This window comes from Muscardinus avellanarius (assembly GCF_963383645.1).
Source record: "Muscardinus avellanarius genome assembly, chromosome: 2".
Classification (NCBI taxonomy): domain Eukaryota; kingdom Metazoa; phylum Chordata; class Mammalia; order Rodentia; family Gliridae; genus Muscardinus; species Muscardinus avellanarius.
The window spans coordinates 92,263,177-92,287,284 of NC_137787.1; the positions used below are offsets into that span (position 1 = coordinate 92,263,177).

The following is a 24,108-nucleotide window of genomic DNA, read 5'->3' on the forward strand; positions in this document are numbered from 1 at the left end:
CTCTCATCCCCAGTTAAGTCACCTTATTTGCTTCACTATAGAATCTGCTTCTTCATCTAGGGGTCCTCATATTACCCATTTCTCCCTAGATTACGCATATTAGGGAAAGCATCCAATTTTTTATTTTTTATGACTGACTAATCTCTCTTAGCATCATGTCCTCCAGTTCCATCCATTTACCAATAAATGACATAATTGTGTTTTTCTTTATGGCTGAGTAAAATTCCACTGTGTACATATCCACAGTTTTGTAATACATTCATCTTATTTGGACCTCAGAATTTTTCACGAAAATGCAAAAAATCAGCATATTGAATGGTACGATCCCTCAGATTTCTCTCTGTCTTAGCTCAAATATTAGATAACTGAGTGTTATTCTTAAAATTCTCCTGTTATATGTAAAATCATATCTTTTAAACTATTACTTACATTTTGGCCCACTTATCTAGCTCTTCTTGAAGATATGTTTTAACCAATTTTGGTTGAAGGCCGAGAGAATTTCCCAAGAAATAGATGGCATTTTCATCTTTATTCACTAAAGATAAATCAACTGAAAAACAAGAAAACAAACAAAACAAAAAATGCATACTTAACAATTTCCCACTTGGCATTGATAATCTAGTATAATTAACATAATTCATTCTATTAAACATATTAAGTACCTTACAAGTAATTCTTCTTTTTTTTTTTTTTTTGGTGGTACTGGGGTTCCTGGAAACTCTTCTACCTCCAGGCTACACTCCCAGACCCATTTCATATTTTTTATTTGGAAACAGGAGGGTCTCTTAAGCCAGCATGGCTGGCTTCGAGCCTGTGAGATCCTCCTATATCCACCTCCTAAGCGCAGGGATTACAAACGTGCGCCACCACGCCCAGCCACAAGTACTTCTAAAGACATCAAGTTCTCTGAAAAGTAATTTTATATCAGATAAATATAATAAATTTATAGTATATAATTTCACATTTTATATTTATATATTAAAACATAATTTAAGCATATTTAGAAAAACAATTGTGGAGATCGATCATATTTATTGTGATGTAAGAAGAAATTTAAATTGCATTACTCCTGAACATAGTCAATGACAATAGAGTTAAAATTAGATTTTTTACATAAAACACATCAAGTTATCTAATTATATTAGGAGTTTACCAGAATTTAGGCAAGTACGAACACTCTGAATTAATAATTAATGTTGTAAATATGATAAATCTGGAAAATTCAAATGATTTAAATATCAGAGGTTGATTTATTGGGATTATGCAGTTTATAACATATATATACATATATGTATAGTACAAAATACATATAAGCCAAGATTATTCCTTATACCTACTCCTTAATCAAATAAATGAGAACATTGATAATTTTCCTGCCTTACAGCTGATCTTTGACAGTATGTGCTTAAAATTTAGTTCAGATATGTACTACAAGTTTATAATTACACATCTAAACTATTGAGTCTTCTTTTAATTCTATGATCATTAAAGACTTTTTAGTACCATTTATTTCTTCCTGGTCACTTTTATAGACACTATGCCTCCTTTTCATTATCTTTAAACCTGACCCAATGAAAGAAGTAGTAAGCCATTTGGGGTGGCACATGCCTGTAATCCCAGTACTTAGGAGGCTGTGACAGGAGAACTGCAGGTTGCAAGAGATCCCCAGGGATTCAGGGAGACTCTCAGAAACCTAGGGAGACCCTGTTTCAAAACAAACAAACAAAAAAGACTGGGGGTTTTGAAGACATAAATTCCTTCAGTTTCTGTTTGTCATGGAAGCTTCTTATTTTTCCATCTAATTTGATAGAAAGTTTTGCTGGGTAGGAAATTTTTGGCTGGAAGTTGTTTTCTTTCAGAGTTTGGAATATGTTACTCCAAGCCCTTCTGGCTCTCATGACTTGGTTTGGGAAGTCTGGAGTGATTGTAATTGGTTTGCCTCTGAATGTCACTTGGCCCTTTGTTTTTGTTGCCTTTAAGATTCTCTGCTTGGCTTCCACATTGGTCATTTTGACAATTATGTGGCGTGGGAATCCTCTTCTCTGATCCTGTCTAAAGGGAGTTCTATAAGTTTCCTGGACCTTTGTATCAACCTCTTGCTCTATGTCTGGAAAATTTTCTGCTATTACTTCTTAATATATATCTTCTAGCTTTGTTCTTTTTCAAGATCGTTTTGGGTACTGAGACTCCATATTCCATATTAGGATAGATTTTTTTCTGAAAAATAAATACATAAATATATGATAGTTTCACCTAAAAAATAGAAAAAAATATTCTCTGGTAAGAAAGAAAGCAAAAAGAAATATTGAAATGTTATCTTTAAGTCATCAAAAGCTTGGTATCAGACAAATGAAACTGTTATGTGAGATTATCATTTTTAATTTTAGATAAATTGCCATAATACTAGATGTCAACTACTAAGCCAAGCATGGGAGGGAGGGATAGCGAGAGAATGGGGTGGGGATTGGGTGGGGGCTGACTGGGAAAAGTGTGCATGTATGTCTACAAAAGTATGTATCCTACTATGATGTATGAATACAGTGCACCAATAAAAAAAAAAAAAAGACTGGGGGTGTAGCTCTAAGGTAGAAAGTCCCTGGGATCAATCCTCCATAACACACACACACACACACACACACACACACACACACACACATACACACACACACTCATACACACACACATTGTTCATGTTGTTAACATTATTCATACATTTGTTTGGATTCATTAAGTTCTGTTTACCTACAGAATAAATATCAAAATATTTCATTAGAGTTTTTAGTTGTGTATCATGACTTAAAACTCAATTTAACATTTAAATGGATAGTTTATAGGCCTAAGCTGTTCTTTGTCTGTCAACCCCTCCAATGACCCAGGATGGCAAGGCAACCATTTAGATACCTTCCAATTGCCTTGTCTAGTTCTCTCATTGCTGATGTATTTTCTAGCAAAAAGGAGGTAAGCTGCTTCACTGATAAAGTGATTTTAAAATGTGTCCCATGCATGTGGTGGTACACATTTATAATACCAGCATTTGGGAGGCTGAGACAGGAGGATAGCAATTCACAGACAGCCTCAGCTATTAAGTGAGGCCCTTTGCAACTTTGTGAGACCCTGTTTCAAAATAAAGAATAAAGCAAAATGGGGCTAGGGGTGTAGTTCAGAGGTAGAATGTCTGTGGGTTCCATCCCTAATATCGCAAAAAAAAAAAGAAACAAAAAAAACAAAACAAAAAATGTGTCCAATGTGAAAGAATAACAGAATTGTCAACCAACTTATTTCCTCTCATGCCCTCCAAAAGTATGGTTACCCCATTTCTTTCACAATATTCTTCATGAAAGGGAAGACTGAGCTATACCCCTAGTCCTCTTTATTTCACAAAATTCATTGTAAAAGAAAAGACTGAGATATGCCTCAGTTCATTTCATTTTTTTTTTAAATTTTGAAGCAGGGTTTGGCTAAGTGGGTAAGGATTTTGCTAAATTTATGAGGATGACCTCAAACCTGAGAGCCTCCTAATCTCAGGCTCACAAGTACAGGGCTTTCTAGGCATGTGCCACCATGCCCACCCTAACACATCATTTTCCAGCTGAGCGCCATGTGATCTTTATAACTGGAAAGATAAGATGGCCTTAAGCCTTGCATTCTTAGGCTTCTCGTGGGCTAGTGGAATAATAAACATGTTTATTATTAAAAGATGTTGGTGATATCATTAGAAAAATGAGGTCCTAAGAAAGAAGAAAGATGAGGATCCAAAGGTTGAAAGAAAAGCATGTGCACCCTACTTGACGGAAAGGTGCCTTCCATGAGACTGAGTGAATAGAAGGATATAATTTTTGCAAGAAGCTTCATTGGAGAACCTGGAATTGACAGAGGCACTTCCCTTGGGTCTGTGTGGAAAAAGGAGTCTGCACCAGTGAATTTACCTAGCCTCAAGTGAGCACAGAGGCTGGCGTGAGAGTAAGCAAAAGGGTTCCTACGTCCTCATAGCCTTCTTCTTTGAACAATAAGAGGGCTCTAAAGGTTGTGGAACCCTAGCAACAGGGAGAAAATCCTAAAATGAAATAATTTAAAATTGTATTTTGTTTTGAGACAGGTTGTTTCTACATTGACCACAATGGCCTTGAAGTTGTGATCCTCTCAGCCTCCTGAGAAGCTAAGAATACAGGTGTATACCACCACAGTTAGCTGAGACTTTGTTAAACCTGGTGGCATTAAATTTACTTCTGTTTTTTTTGTTTGTTTGTTTGTTTTGTTTTTGGTGGTACTGGGGTTCCTGGAAACCCTTATACTTCCGGGTTACACTCCCAGACCTATTTTTATACTTTTTTATTTGGAAACAGGGTCTCTTAAGCCAGCGTGGCTGGCTTCGAACCTGAGCGATCCTTTTGTCTCCACCTCCCAAGCGCAGGGATTACAAGAGTGTGCCACCATGCCTGAATAAATTTACTTCTGTTTTAAAAATAAAAATTATATTAATTACTGTATTCTGATTATATAGAAGATATCAATGACAGTGACCTTTTCATTTTAATTTTATCAAAAGATCCTCATATTTATATTTCCATTTTTAAATTTTTTAATTCTTTATTTATTTGTTTATTTTTTTGAAACAGGGTCTCACTAAGTTGCAGAGGGCCTCACTAAGTAGCTGAGGCTGTCCGTGAACTGTGATCCTCCAGTCTCAGCTTCCTTAATGCTGGGACTACAAGCATGCACCACCATGCCTGGTCATTTTTTTATTTTTTTATTTTGTCTGATGTTGGGGATAAAAACAAGCAATACTTGTATATGCTAGATAATCATTTTATCCCTGAGCTACAGTCAAGTTTGATCACTCTATTTCTTTAGGAAACACCTGGGACTAGCTTATTTTACAGCTATATAAAATAAATCATAAATGACTATAATGTATTTTTCTCACACAATCACCCTTCAAACATGTTTCACTTATGACCCACTGATCTACTTGAATGATAATTCTTGCAGGTCACATGCCTGTATGTATCACAGATTCATTCCACCAACCCATAACACTAAAGAATGACTTATTTTCTTTAAAAAGACAGTGTGAAGTCAATGATGTAAGGACAGCAGAGATCCAAGGTTTGAAGAACAACCTCCGCTCTTCATATCTGACCTACAGAAAGCAACCTCCCAGTAACCAATTATGACAACCATTGTCTGTGATAGCTTTGGAGGCTGCAGAGTCAAGGGCTGGAGTAAGTGCCCTGGGGGGTGTTAATAATACATCATGCATGTGGACATTTGCAGTGCTATGTATCAAAGTGTTTCTCTTCTCCCTTCTGTTCTTAGCTGTTCACTGTAGCCCAGCTCTTCTTTACATTTACCAAAATCAAAATAAGAAAAGAGGATTGAACACAGCATTTCCAACTTGTGATCAGACTTACATCTTCTGAATATTCTTGAATTACAGGACTCTTCGTGTTCTGTGAGTGCCTGGGGGTTACTGCGTTTGTGTCAGGAGGATCCCCTTGGTGAGGATATTCATTATTTGCTGGACCTCAGAGTCAGCCATAATTCACAGCTTCCCATCCTGAAGATTGTCATGTCAATTGCTACTCGCTGTCACATCAATCATTACTGATACTATCTGCTTTTTATAGTTAAAGTCCAAGATTAGAATCTTCTAGAATATATCCATATTTTATGGCTTCTATGTTTTCTGGGTATAACCCTTAGAGATATTTGGGCTCACTTAGTGAAATGCCACATACTTATAATCCCAGTACTTTGTTAAACTGAGACAGTAGGATTGCAATTTCAAAGATAGCACAAAGTAACTTATTGAGAACCTCTTTCAAAATAAAAAGTAAAAGGGCTAGAATGTAGTACAGAGGTAGAATGTCTCTGGGTTCAATTTACAGTAAAACACACACACACACACACACACACACACACACACACACACACACACACAAATGTTTGGGCTTTAAATGTATACAAACTTCCGAGGCTTTCAGTGCCAGCTACTTCTCTTGCACAACTTGACATCTTATGAATTCTGTTGGATAGCATTTTTATATTTCATGTCCATGGACCAAGGAGGGTCCTCTTTCAAAAACATCCATTGAATTTATTCTTCTCTTCCAAGTCTAAGTTAAGATTGATGTACACCTGCCATTAATTGTTATTCAGATTATTTTCTGATTGCTGACATTTTTTCTTATTTCTAGTGTATTGAGTTTGATGTTTTGCCAAAATATTTATTGCAGAAATGATATCGTCAAAATATTTCTTTTCTCTGAAGTATGAGCTGCCAACTAGAACATAAGTTTTTGCAGTTTCTTGGTAGCCAACCCAGTTTTCTCCCTCATGCCAATGGCCTTTCCAAGAGATCATGGCGCTTACTCTCATCTGTCTTACTGTACTCAAGTGCTGTTTGATTGGTTTGTGCCACTTTAGGGGCTGTCAGTTTTTTATTAAATCATAATGCCTCAAGACTGTAAGTAAATCTTGTTAGTTACAAGAAGAGTAACCATCATTTTTCAACATTTTTTTAGTGCTTCTGCTTCTGGTATTTGGGATGTCTTCCTCTGTTGACTCTGACTCACTTTTATTTTGGGCAGGGAGTATTTTGGGGAGGAAAATGTGGTATCTCAATTTCTTCAAGTGTGAGTGAGGGTGCAATTGAGCTCAGAAGCATTCTACCACTGATCTACACACCCAGCTCTATTTTTATTTTGAAACGGAATCTCACTAAGTTGCTGAGGCTGACATCATACATGCTATCCTCTTGTCTCAGGCTCAGCCAATTTCTTTCTTTTAATCTATACCTCTTTTAATCTTAATCTGAGGAACCACTGACAGGCTTTATGATCTGGAGATTTTATGATTTTGTTTCCAGATCAGATCATTTGCTGTATTCGTTCTATTAATCCACAGTAGACAGGACCTGTAAGCAGTATTCTTGTAGGCTTGGCAAGGTAAATATTTTCTTTAAAGAGCCAGGGGGAAATATTTTAAGCTGTGTGGGATATTTGTGGTAATGCCTTGTATATATTTAACATGGATAAAGCTAAAGATCACATCACAAATAAATAGGTATGGCAGCAATCCCATAAAACTTTATTATAAAAAAGTTGCTGACTTTTGTCCAAAGATCAGTCTCAAATTATAGAAGATCATGCTCTTAATTTCCTTTTAACCTTTTATTTATTTTTAATTTTTATTGGTGCATTGTAGTCATTTATCTTAATGGGGTGAAAGATGGTGGAGGCGTACATGCACACATCACCCAATTAGCCATTACCTAATTCCCGTCCCATTCCCTCCCTGCCCTCTTTCTCATGTTTGACTAAGTGATTGACTTTGATATGTTTGTTAATGTACATCATGTACATTAGAGAATTTCCCTCTCCCCCCATCCCATCAGTTAGGTTACCTTATTTGCTTATCTGTAGTATATAGTATCTCCTTCTTGGTCTAGAGTTAGTCCTATGACCCATTTTCTCCCTAGCTTCCACCATATCAGGGAGAGCATCTGATTTCTTACATTTCATGACTGACTAATCTCACTTTGCATAATGTTCTCCAGTTCCATCCATTTCCCTGTAAATGACATAATTGTGTTTATCTTTAAGGCTGAGTAAAATTCCATTGTGTACATATCCCATAGTTTTGAAATCCATTCATCTGCTGATGGACATCTTGGCTCGTTCCATAGTTTGGCAATTGTGAATTGTGCAGCTATGAACATAGATAGGCACACATTAGTTTGATAGATACCCAGTTTTGGGTAGATACTCAGAAGTGGTATTTCTGGATATAGCATAATACTGACACACACACAAAAATTAATCTGCACACTTAAGCCAATTGAAATTTGACAAAAGGGCCAAAAACATACACTGGAAAAAATATAGCCTCTTCTACAAATGCTGTTTGCAAAACTGGTTAACCATATGCAGAAAATAGAAATAAACCCCATTTTCTCACCCTGCACAAGAGTCAATTAAAGATGGAGCAAAGACTTGGAAATAAGACCAGAAACCTTGAGGTTCATTGAAGAGGAGCATAGGTTCAACACTGCAACACATAGGCACAAGTAAAAACTTCCTCAACAAGACCCCAAAGCACAAGAAACTAAAAGGTAGACCTCAATTTCTTTTATCAGCTGAATACTTATCTAAAATATGTAAACACTCCTTGAGCTGGAGATACTGGCTTTAGATTATAAATTCTCTGAATGAGTTTGCTATAGCTTCTGTGATATATTCCCACAAAGTACTGAGTGGCTTATGCAATGTAACTTTACTGTCTCACAGTAATAAGATCTAGAAACCCAAAATCAAGTAGTTGGCATGGTTATTTCTGCCTACACTTTGAAGAAGGAATCTGTTCTAGGCCTCTGTCTTTGACTTACTGAAGGCTACATTCTCCAGCCCACCTCTCCAGTACTGGGGACTGAACCTAGGACTGTGTATGCTAGACAAGTACCCTACCAGTGTGCTACATTCTCATCTTTTTTTTTATTTTACATTGAGAAAGGGTCCTACCAAGTTTGTCAGGCTGGCCTGGAACTTGTTATCCTTCTGCATCAGCCTTTTGAGTGGCTGAAATTAAAGGCATGAGCAACTGTGCTCAATGTCTTCATTTTACGTATTGTTTACTTTGATATATATTTTATCCCTTGGATTATGGAACAGCACTTCCTATCTTTTATTTTTAGCAGAAGTTTAAGAAAAAGATTAATATAAAGAAGTAAATATGAATTAAGGCTATGATTTGTGATGAAAGGAGGCCTTCAAATACTCAAAAAATGGGTGGGTAACCAGTATCCTAGGATAGGTTGTTATCATTGCTAAAATTTTCATGACAAGTCTAGAGCTTCCAAGTGTGGGTGAAAAAAAAAGAAGAAAAATATGAAAGTTAACTTCTACAAGAGATGTATTGTTTACTTCTTTTGAAGGAATTAATATTTAACACATCTTTTCCTCTATATGTATATGAAGAGCTAAAACCCTACTGAAAGAGAGGTAAATTTAGGGGCATTATTAGACTTTGCACTTGAGAAAATTTAGATTTTTGCTTTAAAATTAGGAACTCCTTTTTTTAAATTTAAGAAAAGAAGAGTAAATGATAGTCCCCAAAGATACACAAAACTTTTGTAGGTTAGTGAACATGAGGTTGTTGCTGATTATACGTAGTAACAGAAAACATAGATATTTCAACTATATTTATTTCATTTGTATTGTGATTATTTGGAGCTCTGTTATTATCAAGAAGAATGCCATCATATGATATGAATTTGTGTGGGTAAGGACTATCTAATTATAAAATTATCCTCATTTTAATAGTTGTGGTACTTTGATAGTACTTTAATAGTTGACAATACTGAATGTCAGTTCAGCAATTGGAATAGCATTTAACTGGTATTTATGTTCATGTCCACACACCTGATACCATAGTCCTCTGAGGCATTAGGTCAAAATTTTATTTGTAGAAAGGTGAGTCCTAGAATCAAACCAGTGGAAAAAAGTATTTCTTTACTTTCTCTACATGAAATATACAGCATTGCCTGTCAAACTTCCCAAGAAAAAGAAATTTGGGGTCCTTAGAATGAAAGGCCAGGTTCGCTAATATATTCTCCTTTTTAAAAAAGTTTTTAAAGTATTCTCTCTTTAGTGTAGCTTAGATTTAATAGGTAGCTTTTCTTTATTTTCTGGGAAACTACTCCCGTCTTTTACGCTTCAATAGAAGTCAGAGACAACTTGACATGGTGAAGCACACTCCAGTGTGACACAGTGAATTGCATTGTGTAACTGTGGAACGCTTCTGGAAAACAAGCGCAGACAGATACAACTTATCTTCCACCTAGGATGGGTCAACTTATGGTTTGAACTTTAATCAGTTTGTCAACTTTACATACTTTTGGACTTAAAAGTAGTGAAAAAACATACATATTCAGTAGAGATCAAACTTCAGATTTTGAATTTTGATCCAGGAACGGAAACCATACCTCCCAGTGCGTGACCATGACTCTACTGGGCCCTGTGCTGTCAAGGTTGATGTTCATTAAGTAAAATGTATTAGATGCATTTTGCCTGATGGGATTATTAACGTCCATTATTTTCAATTTATGATGCTTTCATCAAGATATAACGAATTCTTAGCTGGGCGTGGTGACACATGCTTGTAATCCAAGCGTTCAGGAGGCTGAGACCAGAGGATCATAGTTTGTGGACAGCCTTAGCTACTTAGTGAGGCCTTCTGCAACTTAATGAGACCCTGTTTCAAAATAAAGAATAAAATATAGGGCAGGGAGTATAGCTTGGAGGTTGAATGCCCCTGGGTTCCATCCCTAGACTTGCAAAAAAAAAAAAAAAAAGAAAAGAAAGAAATAATAATAATAATAAGTTCTTCAATAGGTCAAGGAGCACCACCAGTGTATTGGGAGGAATCACTAAAACTCCAAATACATCCAAAATAGTATTGAATTTTCTATTTTCTCTCTGAGTAATTCAGTGACAGCCTAGATACAAAGATAGCCAGAACTTCCAAACTATAAACTGAGTGTGGACTATTAAAATTCCCAGAAAATCACACTCTCCTTATTTCTGGTCAGAATAGATGGTCCTTAAAACTTATAAAAATATAATAAAAAAGCTTGTTTACTTTTTTTCATTTGTTTCTGTCTTCTTCCATGCTAGCCCTCTGCCAGTCCTTTGGCAGTTTTGGTGTTACAGCAGAAGCAGTAGCTTTGCAGGGAACCAAATCTTTGAGGAAGAAAAAAGTATGGGAGAACTCTGGTTGTTATTTGTTCTCTGTTCTCTTTTGTCTTTTTGCTTCTGCACATCAGAACCAAGCATAAGTCATAGGAAGTGTAAAACACAATTTCAAATTAAAGTTTCAGTTTTCTTTCTAGATGAACATGGAGGTGGGCCCTTGGGAATGATAAAGTGTCTGACGTATTGCAGAGGGGAAAGGGCTTAAGGACATGATCAAGCAAAGGCCATTTTCCCAGGGGCTGGCAATGCTCTGTCTCTTTATATATCCTCTATTACACAGATTTGAATCCATAGAGCTGTATGCTTCATATATTTTACTAAATAAAAGCTCTATATTTTTCTCTCTACTATGATTCAAAATTTAATGAATAAAAATTTTGTATTGATGTTACTTTTTATTAATATTGCATACAACAAAATGCTTTGATATTACTTATTAATATTAATAATCTAACTTCCTGGTGTTGTCCTGAGGGTATAATTGTTTTATTTTTCTTTATAGGGATGCAGGATTATGATTCCCCCAAAAGCTCATGGTAATTTGGTATATTTCCAGGATGAAGACTGAGAACAATATATAGTCAATTCAGTTCATTTGCATCCATTCCATATATAGTCTTGTCTGATTTTGAACCCATTAGTTCTCTCTGAAGGGTGAGTGAGAAGACATTTGATGAAAGGTGTATTTTGAGGATTCAAAAAGGAATTATTCACACTCCTGAAAATGAAGTCCTCTTATGAAGAAGGATTTACAGCAGTAGATAAGGCCAGTCCTTGCTGAAGTAAAGATGAAAGTCTGCAATCTTGATAAAAATGCTTTGGTCCCCAGTACCCTGTGCTGGGTCTGAGGTCAGCAGGGCAACGTACTGCCAGAAAAATGAAATGGTTGGGTGAACTCCTAACATTTCTTCATGAAAATTTAATTTCATCATGATTATTTTGCTCTTTGGGGCCTACTGAGAATAGGCTGTTGGGGCCTACTTTAGTGATAGGCATACATTGTTTTCAGAAATTTTTGTTATCTTAGACTATCAGGTTCTATGAGCTGGAAAGAGTGAATTGGCCAACAGATTCAGTATAGAACTTTCTTGGTTAAAAATAATCTCTTTCTCTTTTCCCTTCTTTTACCATCATAATCAAACCCCAAACCTCCTTCAAAACATCTATCCATTCTCTTTGTTTCCTTGTTACTATAATTTCCCTTCTTTCATGGTAAAAGTTCTTGGCAAAGTACTCTACAAACACAATTCCCAATATTTCATTCTTTCATTAATATCAGTAAAAATATAGTTTCCCTCTAAGTCATTCCAATGGGGGTATTAAATTTAAGGCCATATAATAACTCCTTCCTAGACTGGGGGTGTAGATCAGTAGTAGAGTGCTTGCCTAGCATGTATGAAGTTCTGGGTTCAATTTTTAACAAACACACAAAAAAAAACCAAAGAAACACCACCACAAACACATGCACACACACACACACACACACACACACACACACACACACACACACAAAGAAAAAAAATGCTGTCCTGCTAAAAAGAATAAAAATAAAGGTTCAGGCCAGGAGGGGTGATTCACAGATATAATCCCAGTACTTGGGAAGCTGAGACAGGAGGATAGCAGTTTCAAAGCCAGCGTGCAGTCACTTAGAGAGACCCTGTTTCAAATAAAATGATAAAACTGGGCCTGGATATAGTTCAGAGGTAGAATACTGCTGAATTCAGTCCCTACTAACACACACACACACACACACACACACACACACACACACATCAATATGTGGGCCCTATGATGGCTAATGCTGAAGTTGGTACACAATTTTTTGGTTTTAGAACACTACATTTCCTTGTTCTACATATCTGACTTTTTTTTTAGAGTTCATCATCTTTGCCAGTGCTTAAAATCATGTATCTACCAACTCTGTCTCATAGTAGGTATGATGTCTAGATAACATCATTCATACCCACAGTTGCAGCTATGACCGAAATGCTGACAACACTCAAATGTATATCTTCAAACTAAAGCCAACTGCTAGCTATACCTTATGTCCTGTTTTATCTTTCCTTTATAGGAACCAAATTGTTGGTTTTGCTTTCTGCAGAGAGATAGTATTGTGACCATACATTATTTGGGATGTAGAAGAGTATTTCAGGAGCAACATCTGAAGTCCTTCTTAAAGGGAAGTACACACTAATTCTTTGTTCTTGTTGGCTTCCTACAGCTTGAAACATAGCTGCTGCCTTCTTGGACTCTGCAATCACCACATGTCACAGAGAAAAAATCAAAGAGAAAAAACAAACTAAACAAAACTGAGGTTCTATTTAGATGAATACTTCCCCAAGCAAGCTAAGTATGACTAATGAGTCTCACTACTGTTTACATGGTTTATGTGAAAGTTTGGGTCATACTGTTTCTATTAATATTAAATCTGGGTTATTTAAAGAATATTTCATATTTTTCTTGATTTTTTTCATTTCTTCACTCCATATACTTTTCAACTTTAGTTCAGTTCCCTACACCTGCTTTTTTTTTTTTTACTATTGATCCTTTTATACTATTTATACAATTTCATGTACTTATATCCATCTATTTGATATATTTTGAGAATGTAAAGCAATTCTTAGAGATCAAAATGACCCTGCCTTCTTGAGTCTTTGCAAATACTATTCCCTCTGAGTGATAAGACATCCCTGGCACCTCCAGCCCAGGTTCTTTCTAGAGAATTTTCACTTCTATATACAGAGAGCCAAGCATGTCCCTGCCCTCAGGGAGCAAAGAGTCTAACAAGACTAAATTGGGACTTCTGGGAAGATGGCGACCTAGAAAAGCGGGGCTTAAGAGCCCCGCTAACAACCAATCTCCATTACCACAAAATCAGTGCCTTTCATAGCCAGAAAACACCATCACCAGAGAAACAAAAATATCACCAGGCTCCAGAGAGAAATCAGACTGAGAACAGAGCTCAGAGCCACAGAGGAGATACACCGGCCTCACGCCCGAGGACATGGCAGCAGCACCATACTGCCGGCGGCAGCAGCGACTTCACCAGATGGCTACAGCAAGCCGAGGTGAGCCGCTGCGGTACAGCCAGGCGGGATTTTTCAGCGCAGGGAACATCTAAAGCTCCCAGTGGCTGAGCTCAGCACACGCTGCAGGGACTCAGAGTGGAATTCAAAACCAAGAAGAAATAAGCCAGCCTCACGGCCGAGGGCGTAGCAGCGGCGCCATATTGCCACCGGCGGCAGCAGAAGCAAATTCAACGAGTTCAGTACAGCTACATCTGCGAACTCAAGAACAGTGAGTCAAATTGCGGGCCACAGAGGAGAAATCCCAGTACTGTACTTCCTGGGACTTGACCCAGTGGGGGAGTGGCGGTGGCAGAGATATCACACCATAGGAGAACATGCAACCTGGCACCCCCCGTAGTTTAAAGCAGCCTTTATCGACTCCCTGGGTCGGAGACTCTGTGATACAACCCAGTAAAGGAGTAGTGGGGTCTGAGATAATACAGACTCGAGATCCAGAGCACCTTAAGTGAAGTCATAGTGACCCAAGGGAAGAACCCAGAGGAGGCACAAACTTCCAAAATCATGGGAAAGAGGAATAACACTGGAGCAATGAATGCCCACAACCCCACAACATCAGAACCTGATAAAACAGAAAATCAGAGATTTCTAGAAGATCAAATCAGGAAAATAACTGTAGAAATAATAGAGGTGCTTCGAAAAGAACTCAGAGAGAGCCAAAAAGAGATAAAGGATGCAATTAATGAAGTAAAGGCCTCAATTCAAAGCACAAACAACCGATTAGAACACATGGAGAATAGAATCTCGCTCCTAGAAGATGATCATTCCAAAAATGAACGCATAGTTTCTAATCTAGAAAAAAATATCCGACAGCAGGAATCTGACATTGAAGAAATATGGGCCCATTTTAAGAGACCTAACCTAAGAATAATTGGAATAGAGGAAGGAAAAGAAAGTGATACCCAAAGGGATCGACAATCTCTTCAAGGAAGTAATAGCAGAAAATTTTCCAAACATAGAGCAAGAGGTTGATACACAGATCCAGGAAACTTATAGAACTCTCTTTAGACAGGAACGGAGAAGTGGATCCCCACGCCACATAATTGTCAAAATGACCAATATGGAAGCCAAGCAGAGAATCTTAAAGGCAACAAAAACAAACGGCCAAGTGACATTCAGCGGCAAACCAATTAGAAGCACCCTAGACTTCCCAAACCAAGTCATGAGAGCCAGAAGGGCTTGGAGTAACATATTCCAAACTCTAAAAGAAAACAACTTCCAGCCAAAAATTTCCTACCCAGCAAAACTTTCTATCAAATTGGATGGAGAAATAAGAAGCTTCCATGACAAACAGAAACTGAAGGAATTTATGTCTTCAAAACCAGCACTAGAGAAAATTCTCAAAGAGATTAACTACAAAGAAGAAATAGGTAACACACACTAGAACCAGAGAAACAAGATTTTCCATCCAACAGACAACTAAGATTGGTTATCTGTGGAGATTCATTATTTATGTTAGTCTTTTACCTATCTCTAAATTGTATTGTTTGCTTTGATTGTTGTTAATTTTTAGGATTTCTAGTTGGAATATTAATATACCTTGAGATATAGCATTTGGAAATATTTTATCCAATTCTATTAGTAACTTTTAACTCTGTTTACATTGTCTTTGGATATACAATATTTTTTTTATTTTTTAGGGAGTTTGTATACTCTTCTGTTGCCTGTGCCATTGAAATTATATCCAAGAAATCGCTGCCAATTTCAATGTTGTGAGGTTTTATGACCCAGATTTTCTTCTAAAAGTTTATATTCTTAAGATTTATATTTAGGTCTTTTATCTATTTGGAGTTAATACTTGTATATGGGACTAGGTAAGGGTCCAATTTTATTCTTTTCCATGTAATTATTATTTTTCAACAATATTTAGTTAAAAGATTATTATTTCCACCACCAAATGTTCGTGGAAACCTTGTCAAAAATAACCTAATAATATAGGGACGAATTTAACTCTAGGCTTGTATTTAACTCCAATGGTTTATATATCTGCCTTTAGAGCAGTACTACACTGTTTCAATTATTGTAGCTTTATATGGTTTGAAATCAGAAAATATATATCTTCTAGCTTTGTTCTTTTCCAAGATCATTTTGGGTATCTAGAATCCATATTCCATATTAGGATAGATTTTTTTCTGAAAAATAAATATATAAATATATGATAGTTTCACCTAAAAAAATAGAAAAAAAAATATTCTCTGGTAAGAAAGAAAGCAAAAAGAAATATTGAAATGTTATCTTTAAGTCATCAAAAGCTTGGTATCAGACAAATGAAACTGTTATGTGAGATTATCATTTTTAATTTTGGATAAATTGCTATAATACTAGATGTCAACCACTAAGCCAAGCATGGGAAGGAAGGATGGGGAGAGAATGGGGTGGGGATCGGGTGGGGGCTGATGGGGTGATGTGTGCATGTATGTCTACAAAAGTTTGTATCCCACTATGATGTATGAATACAGTGCACCAATAAAAAATAAATAAATAAAAAATAAAAATAAATAAATCAAAATCAAAATCAAAATCAACTAAAAAATAAAAAAGACTAAATTGCCAGGTAAGTCCACCAAAAGGAAGAATCCTAGTGGAAGGAGCAGCTTGAAATGTTTACAAATTTAAACATTTAACTATTAAATATTAAAAAACCTATTAAATACTTTTAATTTTTTATGAAAAGTAAATATGGTTTAAATTATACAGTCATAAATAGCCAGGGAAGTTGGTGCACACTTGTAATCCCAGTTCTTGGGAGGCTGAGACAGAAAAATAGAAAGTTCATGGCCAGCCTCAGTAACTTACTGAGACCCTCTGCAACTCAGTGAGATCCTGTTTCTAAATTTAAAAATAATTAGGTCTTGGAGTATGACTCAAAAGTCGAATGCTTTTGAGTTCAATATCCAGTACCATACATAAAATATTGCATAGTCACAAATAAATGGATTGTATAGCTAAGATATTTATTTGTTTGCTTGTTTATTTATTGTGGAAATGGGGTTTGAACCCAGGGGTATTTTACCTCTAAGCTATACTTTCAGCCTTATTTTTTATTTTATTTTATTTTATTTTATTTTATTTTTATTTTTGGTGGTACTGGGGTTCCTGGAAGCCCTTCTACCTCCGGGCTACACTCCCATACCTATTTTATACATTTTTTTTTTTTTTTTACATTTGGAAACAGGGTCTCTTAAGCCAGCACAGCTGGCTTTGAACCTGTGCGATCCTCCTGTCTACGCCTCCCCAAGCACGGGGATTGCAAGCATGCGCCACCACGTCTGGCTCCTTAATATTATTTTAAAAATCCAAGATTGGGTGTTAGGTCCCTTTTTTTTTTCTAATAGGTGTGAAAATAATCCTTTGGACTCCACTTTCAATGTAGAACTGCTGGATCATAGGTAATTCTATTTTGAATTTTTTGAGGAAAGCCTACACTGTTTTTCATAGTAACTATGGCATTTTACATGCCCAACAGTACACAACAGTTCCATTTTCATTACATTCTGGCCATTACTTATTATTTTATACTAGTCCTCCAAATGACTATGCAGTGATATTTTATGGTTTTAATTTTTCTTTGCATTTCCCTGATGATTCGTGATGTCCTCTCTCACCCCTTTCTATATTTTATTTTATTTTTAAGTTCTTTTGTTGGTACTTTGCTGTCATACATCTTAATGGTGGAGGCATATACTCACACATCCTAATAGACTACAAGATGGTAGAAGCATACACGCACACATCACTCATTTAGCCCTTCCCCAATTCTCATTAAGTTGTGGTGGGCCTCACTATTTAACTGAGGCTGGCCACAAACCCACGATCCTCTGTCTCAGCCTCCGAAGTACTGAGATTTTGGCCATAAACCTGTGATCCTCCTGTCTCAGCCTCCCAAGTACTGGGATTACAAGTATGTGCCACCATGCCCAGCTCCCAGATATTTTAAAATTTAATTTTATTTTGAGACAAGGTTGTGCTAACTTACTGAGGCTGGCCTGGAACTTGAGATCCTGCTGGCTCAGCCTCTTGAGTTGTTGGAATTACAGGTAAGTGCATTCAAGCCCTGAGACAGTACTGATTGGAAAGGGCTTGCTTATTCAGTTTAGGTATTCTGTGGGCTGAAGAGCCCTCAACGTAAGCTTGACATCTTCCAGACTCCTGTATCTCCAGTGGTTACTGCTATTCCTCACAACTTCCATACTATATGATACACATGTTGGGACTTTACCAAACCCTTCAACTTTCATCTTACTGTATTATGTTTAGAAACTCAGAATACAATTATTAATCATTATTTGTTTATATATGTACGTGTGTGTGTGTGTGTGTGTGTGTGTGTGTGTGTGTGTGTATGTCACCAGGCCCTTTTTTATTCTCTTTCCTTAACAAACCACTTTTCTAAATTTTATTTCCTCACAAGCCACCTATTGGTACTTTTTCTACCTTTAAAATTCAAATAAAAAATGTCCTTTCCATTCTGGATTTTAGAATGACCTAGCATCCTTCTCTTTGTGGTTTCAGATCGTTTCACTGATATCTTCATTTTATTTGGTCCCCTTTAGCTGGCATTTGTATCAATGTCACCCTCAGATTATATTTAGCAACTTTAGAGTGGATATAGGACTTGATCTCTTCTTTCATCTTTCCAGAATTATATGGATTTGGGGCAAAACAGTCAGAAATGATAGATGTACCTGTATATATCAGGAGAAGCTGTCCTCAAGTTTTTCATAACACATAAGCCATATAAGAGAGCTATGTCGACCAGTTGTATCCTGACTAGTATTAGCCCATGTTCTTGGAATCTGAATACCCCAAAATGTACCTCCCTTATTTAATCAGAAGTAAAATGGAAATCAGACTGTTAAAAAGCATAGGAAGCTGCTTTGGGTGAAATAATTTCATTTAACATTATAACTTTTTTAATGTATTATAAAACAGAATAAATGTGACAAATTGTTTTGTAATTTTACACCTGTGTTGGGACTTTACCAAACCCCTCAACTGTCATCTTACTGTAATAAGTTTAGAAATACAGGATACAATTCTTAGTCATTACTTGTTTCTTTTTCTGGTAATACCCTTGCCTTCTAAACTTATACCATGAAAAGATGACTATTCATATAACATCTCTCCTAATAAACCCAGGTCACACAAAAAAAAATTCCTTTAAGACAAACATCTTGCTATCATCAACTAGGTGTCACAAAATAAAGGATACTTCAATACAATATTGGAAAGAATTGCACTGAGCTCTAAGTGCTTAGAGAAGAGGTAAATACCTCTGCCTATAATTTTCAATCAGTCACTGTATTGTTCCGAGAAGCAGGTGACAGTAGAAGCACTTTATAAGGACTGCATTTAGAGAAGAATAGGAAACACAAAGAATATGTGGCTCAGGTAGGCGGACAGGTTGAGTTAGCAGCACTGGGGGACTGCTAATTTTTTCAGGCATAATTATAATGGTTTCATTATATAGGACAAGGTGTTTCAAAGTTTCATGGTAAACACACACTGCAGCAAAAATAAATTAATTAATAAATTGATTTAAAAAAATATCTTCCCATTATTCTTACTTGGAGGTAGGTCTTGCATTTTGGGAATATAAAAATAATCCCTGAAGGGCCTCAGCTCATCCTTCTCATCTAGGTGGAGAGCGACCCGCTCATCTGTCGGATGACATTTGAGATGGGCTGCTATCTGTTGAACTGTGTCAGCCGGCAGCTGGAGAGGTGAAGACTCCATTGCATTCTGCTCTCAAAAAACAAAACAAAACAAAACATCTAGACACCATAATTTTTCTGCAGAAAAGTGACCTTCTATGTAATATACCTTGTTTTTAATTAAGATTCCCATTTTCCCAGCCCCAGAAATAATATAATTAAACAACATTATATTAACAGATAAAATTAAACCCCATTCTTTGAGTTCCCACATATAAAAAAAAATGAGGAAAATATTATTAACAAAGGGATGTTGAAAGGACTAAGTTAGGTAATAGTGTTCAGGACAAAATAAGTTTTCAAAAAATGTTAGCTTTTTCATTGCGTGTGTGTGTGTGTGTGTGTGTGTGTGTGTGTGTGTGTTGCATATGAACCCTGGAACCCTATACAATTACACTACATCCCCAGCCCTTCCTAGAGTTTTTATTTTAATACAGGGTCTTAATAAGTTGTACTCTAAGGTTACAGACATGCACCACTGCTCTCTTCTTTTTCCATTCTTATTATCTAGAAAAATAGACAAATATTTGTCATTTCATTAATTTTCCTCTAGATATCTTCCTAGGAGGTAGTAGTAAAGATACGTTTGTGAAAGTGTAGACAAATGCTGTGACACCTAGCTTGTCATTCTCCCAGCCCACTTTCACTACACCAGCCCCAGCAATTTTTGAATCAAAGTCTTAAACTATGGACATATTGATATGTCAAAAAACGTGAATTGTGAATATATTGTGAATAAAAGTGATAATAATGAAAAGGCAATTTAGCTTTAAATGTTAATGTTTTTTTCCATATGTATTCAGAAGACACCCATCTACCTTCTGCTGATAATGATGTGAATTTTCTACTTTTTAATACAACATCTTAGAATAAACAGGACCCTGGGGTTTTCCTTGAAATCAAATTTTATTCTGTTTAATCATTATTTAATATTTTCTACTCTTTTGTAAAGATTACTTAATCTTTCTGAAGAAGAAAAATGAAAATAGACATTTACTTGCATTTGTTTATTCTTTTCTATATATTATTTATTTATTGGAACTAGGGACTGAACTCAAGGGCATTCTAACTCCAAGTTACACATCCAGCCCTTTTTATTTTTTTATTTTTAAATATGTCTGTATATTTAGCAACTTGCTAAGTTGCTGAGGCTGGCCTCAAATCTGAAATTCTCCTGTCTCAGCCTCCTAAGTATTTGGATTCTAGATATGTGCTGTGCCAGTATGGGGAATGACCTAGGAAGATTTGGGAAAGCTCTGATTATTAATATATTTCAAAAGAAAATAATTAGTATATTTCAAAATAGTTGTGTCAAAATGGAGCAGACATGGATAAAGAAAGGACTTGGTTTTGGCCTAAAAACAGGCAGCTATTCCAGTGTAAATCAACCTAGCTCAAAGTACTTACCAAGTCAATAGAGGAGAGCTAGGGCTTCCTCTTTCTAAAGACAGATCTACATGATCTAGGGGGGATGGGGCAGGGTTTGACCTTGCCCTTTATGAAAGGAGACACCTTACCCCACCTTGCTAGGGGAGGTACCTTACAGGGACGTTCACTTCAGAATCACGCGAACAAGATGGAGGTCATGGGTATAAAAAGGCCAAGTGCACGTGTAAGCCCTTTGGTGTATTCATTCGAGTCATCCCCTCATGCCATCTTGGCATGGGGCTGTATTTCTATTTTCTGTATTTCTATCTTTCTAATAAACTTCTTTAAATCTTCAGCAGCTGTCCAAGCGATGAATACTCATTCTTAGCTTAGGACGAGAATCCACGGTTTTTCTGTTTGTCTGTGTGTATGGTGGTGGTTGGGGAATTACTTCTCCACACGCACACACCACGCACCCCCCCGCCCCCCGCAATATATTCCCACAACATGTGCCACTATACACTTTTGCTTCTTCTAAACCTTATTTGCTTGACTGTTTGTTCAGTTATATTTCCTCTAAATTTTAATGCTTTGAAATTGATTAATAGACTATCAGGGTAACTTTATTTGCACATGATAGCTCTGCTGAATTCATTCATAAGTTCCGCCATTCAAACTTTTTCAATAACAACAACAACAAAAATCTATTGAGGCCCTACCAGAGAGCTCCCCGACTAGTAGAAAAATAGTGTTAAAAGGGAACATAATTGCAAACTCCTTAAACAGTTTGCATTTTGTGAAAGACTGGGAAAATAATGTTATATTAGATAGCTTTAAGTGCTATGAAGAAATAGAGTGGTGTAGAGTGGAATAGAATCACTGGAAGTGAAAGAGTTACCCTGGGGGAAAAAGTACATTTTTTCAGAGGAAGACATACTCGGGCATGTCTCAGTCATGTTATATAGTCAACCAAGTGAAGACCTGGACCCGAAGCCCATGAGGGCAAAAGCAGAGGTCTCGGGGGAGATACTGACTTGGCTAGGTGAGCTCCATATACGAAGGAAGGTAGTTAGAGGAGGAAAGATGACAGACCAGGGACCAGAATGAGATGCAGACTGAGGTAGAAATTCATCACGACTAACTTTGGAGGCAAAGGAGCTCGATTATTTTTGTAAATCGAATAGTAAAATGCTAGAGAGATTTTCCTTTTATGATAGGGGGCACTGAACCCTAGGCCTGGTACATATTAGACAAGAGACCTACCGACGCAGAGGTACATCCAAAGTATAACACTGGGGAGTTTTGGGCAGCAAAGCAAAATAATTTTACAGTAAATAGAAATCTCTTTGCACTGTGACAAGGTGTAAGAAGTGAAAAAGAGAGACAAATTAAAGCTATTTTAGGATTACAGGGAATGGGAATGGTGGATTAAATTTTCTCAAGGGGGAAAAGGTAGAGAAATGAGGGTGGATTTATAATATATTTTGTGGAACAAGTAGGCAAAATTGTGACATATTCTCTCTGGTGAAGACAGGAAAGAGGGTTACATCTAACTTCAGGATTTGAGCAAATGTGAAATGTCATAAAAAGAAATACCTGGGAAGAAAAGTTTTGAAGAGAGACATCAGACTTCTATCTATGTAGGACATATTAACGTTGAGGTGAGTATTGAACATCTAGGCAGCAGTGTCAAGATGTATGGATCCATAGTTTGGGGAAATATTGTTCAAAAGTTATGTTTGATGTTTCTCAACTTATACATGATATATAAAGTCTAGATCTCTGGGGATCAAAACCAATACAGAAATGAAGCTCTGGAGTTTCAATTTAATCATATTTCTGCTACTTCCCCCTAGAGAATAGCTGTATAGCTGAGAGTTACACAATGTCATTAATTTAGACATTCTTCCTGTGCTCTAATTTATACTCTTCTGTTTCACCTTGTCCTTTCTCATTCATTAATGGTCCTAACGAGCCATTCTTTATATTCCTAAATAAATTTACTGAGTCACAGTTCTGCATGTTTTTACATGTGTAGCAACTGGTTTTAGAACCAGTTGTAGCTTCCAATAGCTCTGACTGATGATTTTGAACTAAAGTAAAAATTTCTAATATGGATGTGGATGGTGCTTCCAATATTTGACAAAACCATTATTTTTACTTTTGATAAATAATTTTCTCTCTCTGTGAATTTCTCATGCCATTCCTTTACCTGTAATATACTGGCTTCCATTCTATGTGCGTTTGAGCCTACACATCTTTCAAAGCCTTAGTTCAAATGTCAACTTTTCCATGAGGTACTTCTGCTGAAAATGATCTTTCTTTCTATGAACTTTTTTTTTAAATTTTACTTTTGTGGCACTGGAAAGTGAGCTCAAAGATATTCTTTTCTGAGGTATACCCCCCAGCCTTATTTCATTTCTTATTTTGAAACTGGGTCTTGTTAATTTGCTGAGCGTCTCACTACATTGCTGAGACTGGCCTCCAACCTGCAATCCTTCTGTTTCAGCCTCCCACATCCTGGGATTACAGTAGCCATCACACCTGATTTATAAACACCTATAACATTATAAGCCTACCTCTTATGATAAGTAAGCATTTTTCCAGGTACTTTATTTAGGTACATGTGTGGATGAGAGAGATGGAAAATGCTTGTCATGCATACAACATGGCTCTAACAAGGTTTCTTTGTAGTTTTCTGATGAAGGAACCTGACTTTTGAATAAAGATGACTCTATTTCAATCACTTGATATGATTAAAGTGCTCATCATAGTTGATTAGACTCTGCTGGACACTTGACCCGTTAAAGACAATATTCTGTTCTAGCAGCAGTCGATGAGTGACTTGCTGGAAAACTGCAGAGCAAACAGTGATGATGGTGTTTAGCTGAGCATAAAATCAAATTCTTTCAGGAATCTGAGCTGTGAGATATACTTATTAATTCAATTCAAAAGAGGAGCATGGATTTCAAAGAACCAGAGAGAAGCTATGAAATGCTAAGGGCTAGGAGCACTATTGTCACACTTAACTCATTTGTCTGAGTAAAAACAGACCCACTAGTTGTTAAAGCATGGAAAACATGAATTGATTCTAACAACAACTAAAAACCACTTAGCTACACAGTGATTGGGGACTGAATAGATATGGCTCCTCAAAAAATGACAGGACAATTCTGTCTTCAGATTCAC

General features: G+C 36.5%; 1 protein-coding gene across 1 annotated transcript in view; it reads right to left on the reverse strand.

The window, feature by feature from the left end:
- Window positions 1-19,573, reverse strand: part of KYNU (kynureninase) — a gene marked incomplete at both ends in the record, with an annotated part of 117,973 nt that extends 98,400 nt beyond the window's left edge. The window contains 2 exons of the mRNA XM_080690141.1: window positions 430-550; window positions 19,405-19,573. Of these exons, the coding sequence (XP_080546267.1) occupies window positions 430-550; window positions 19,405-19,573 (290 nt within the window). The remainder of the gene's footprint in view (window positions 1-429; window positions 551-19,404) is intronic.
- Between the last annotated feature and the right edge of the window lie 4,535 nt (window positions 19,574-24,108).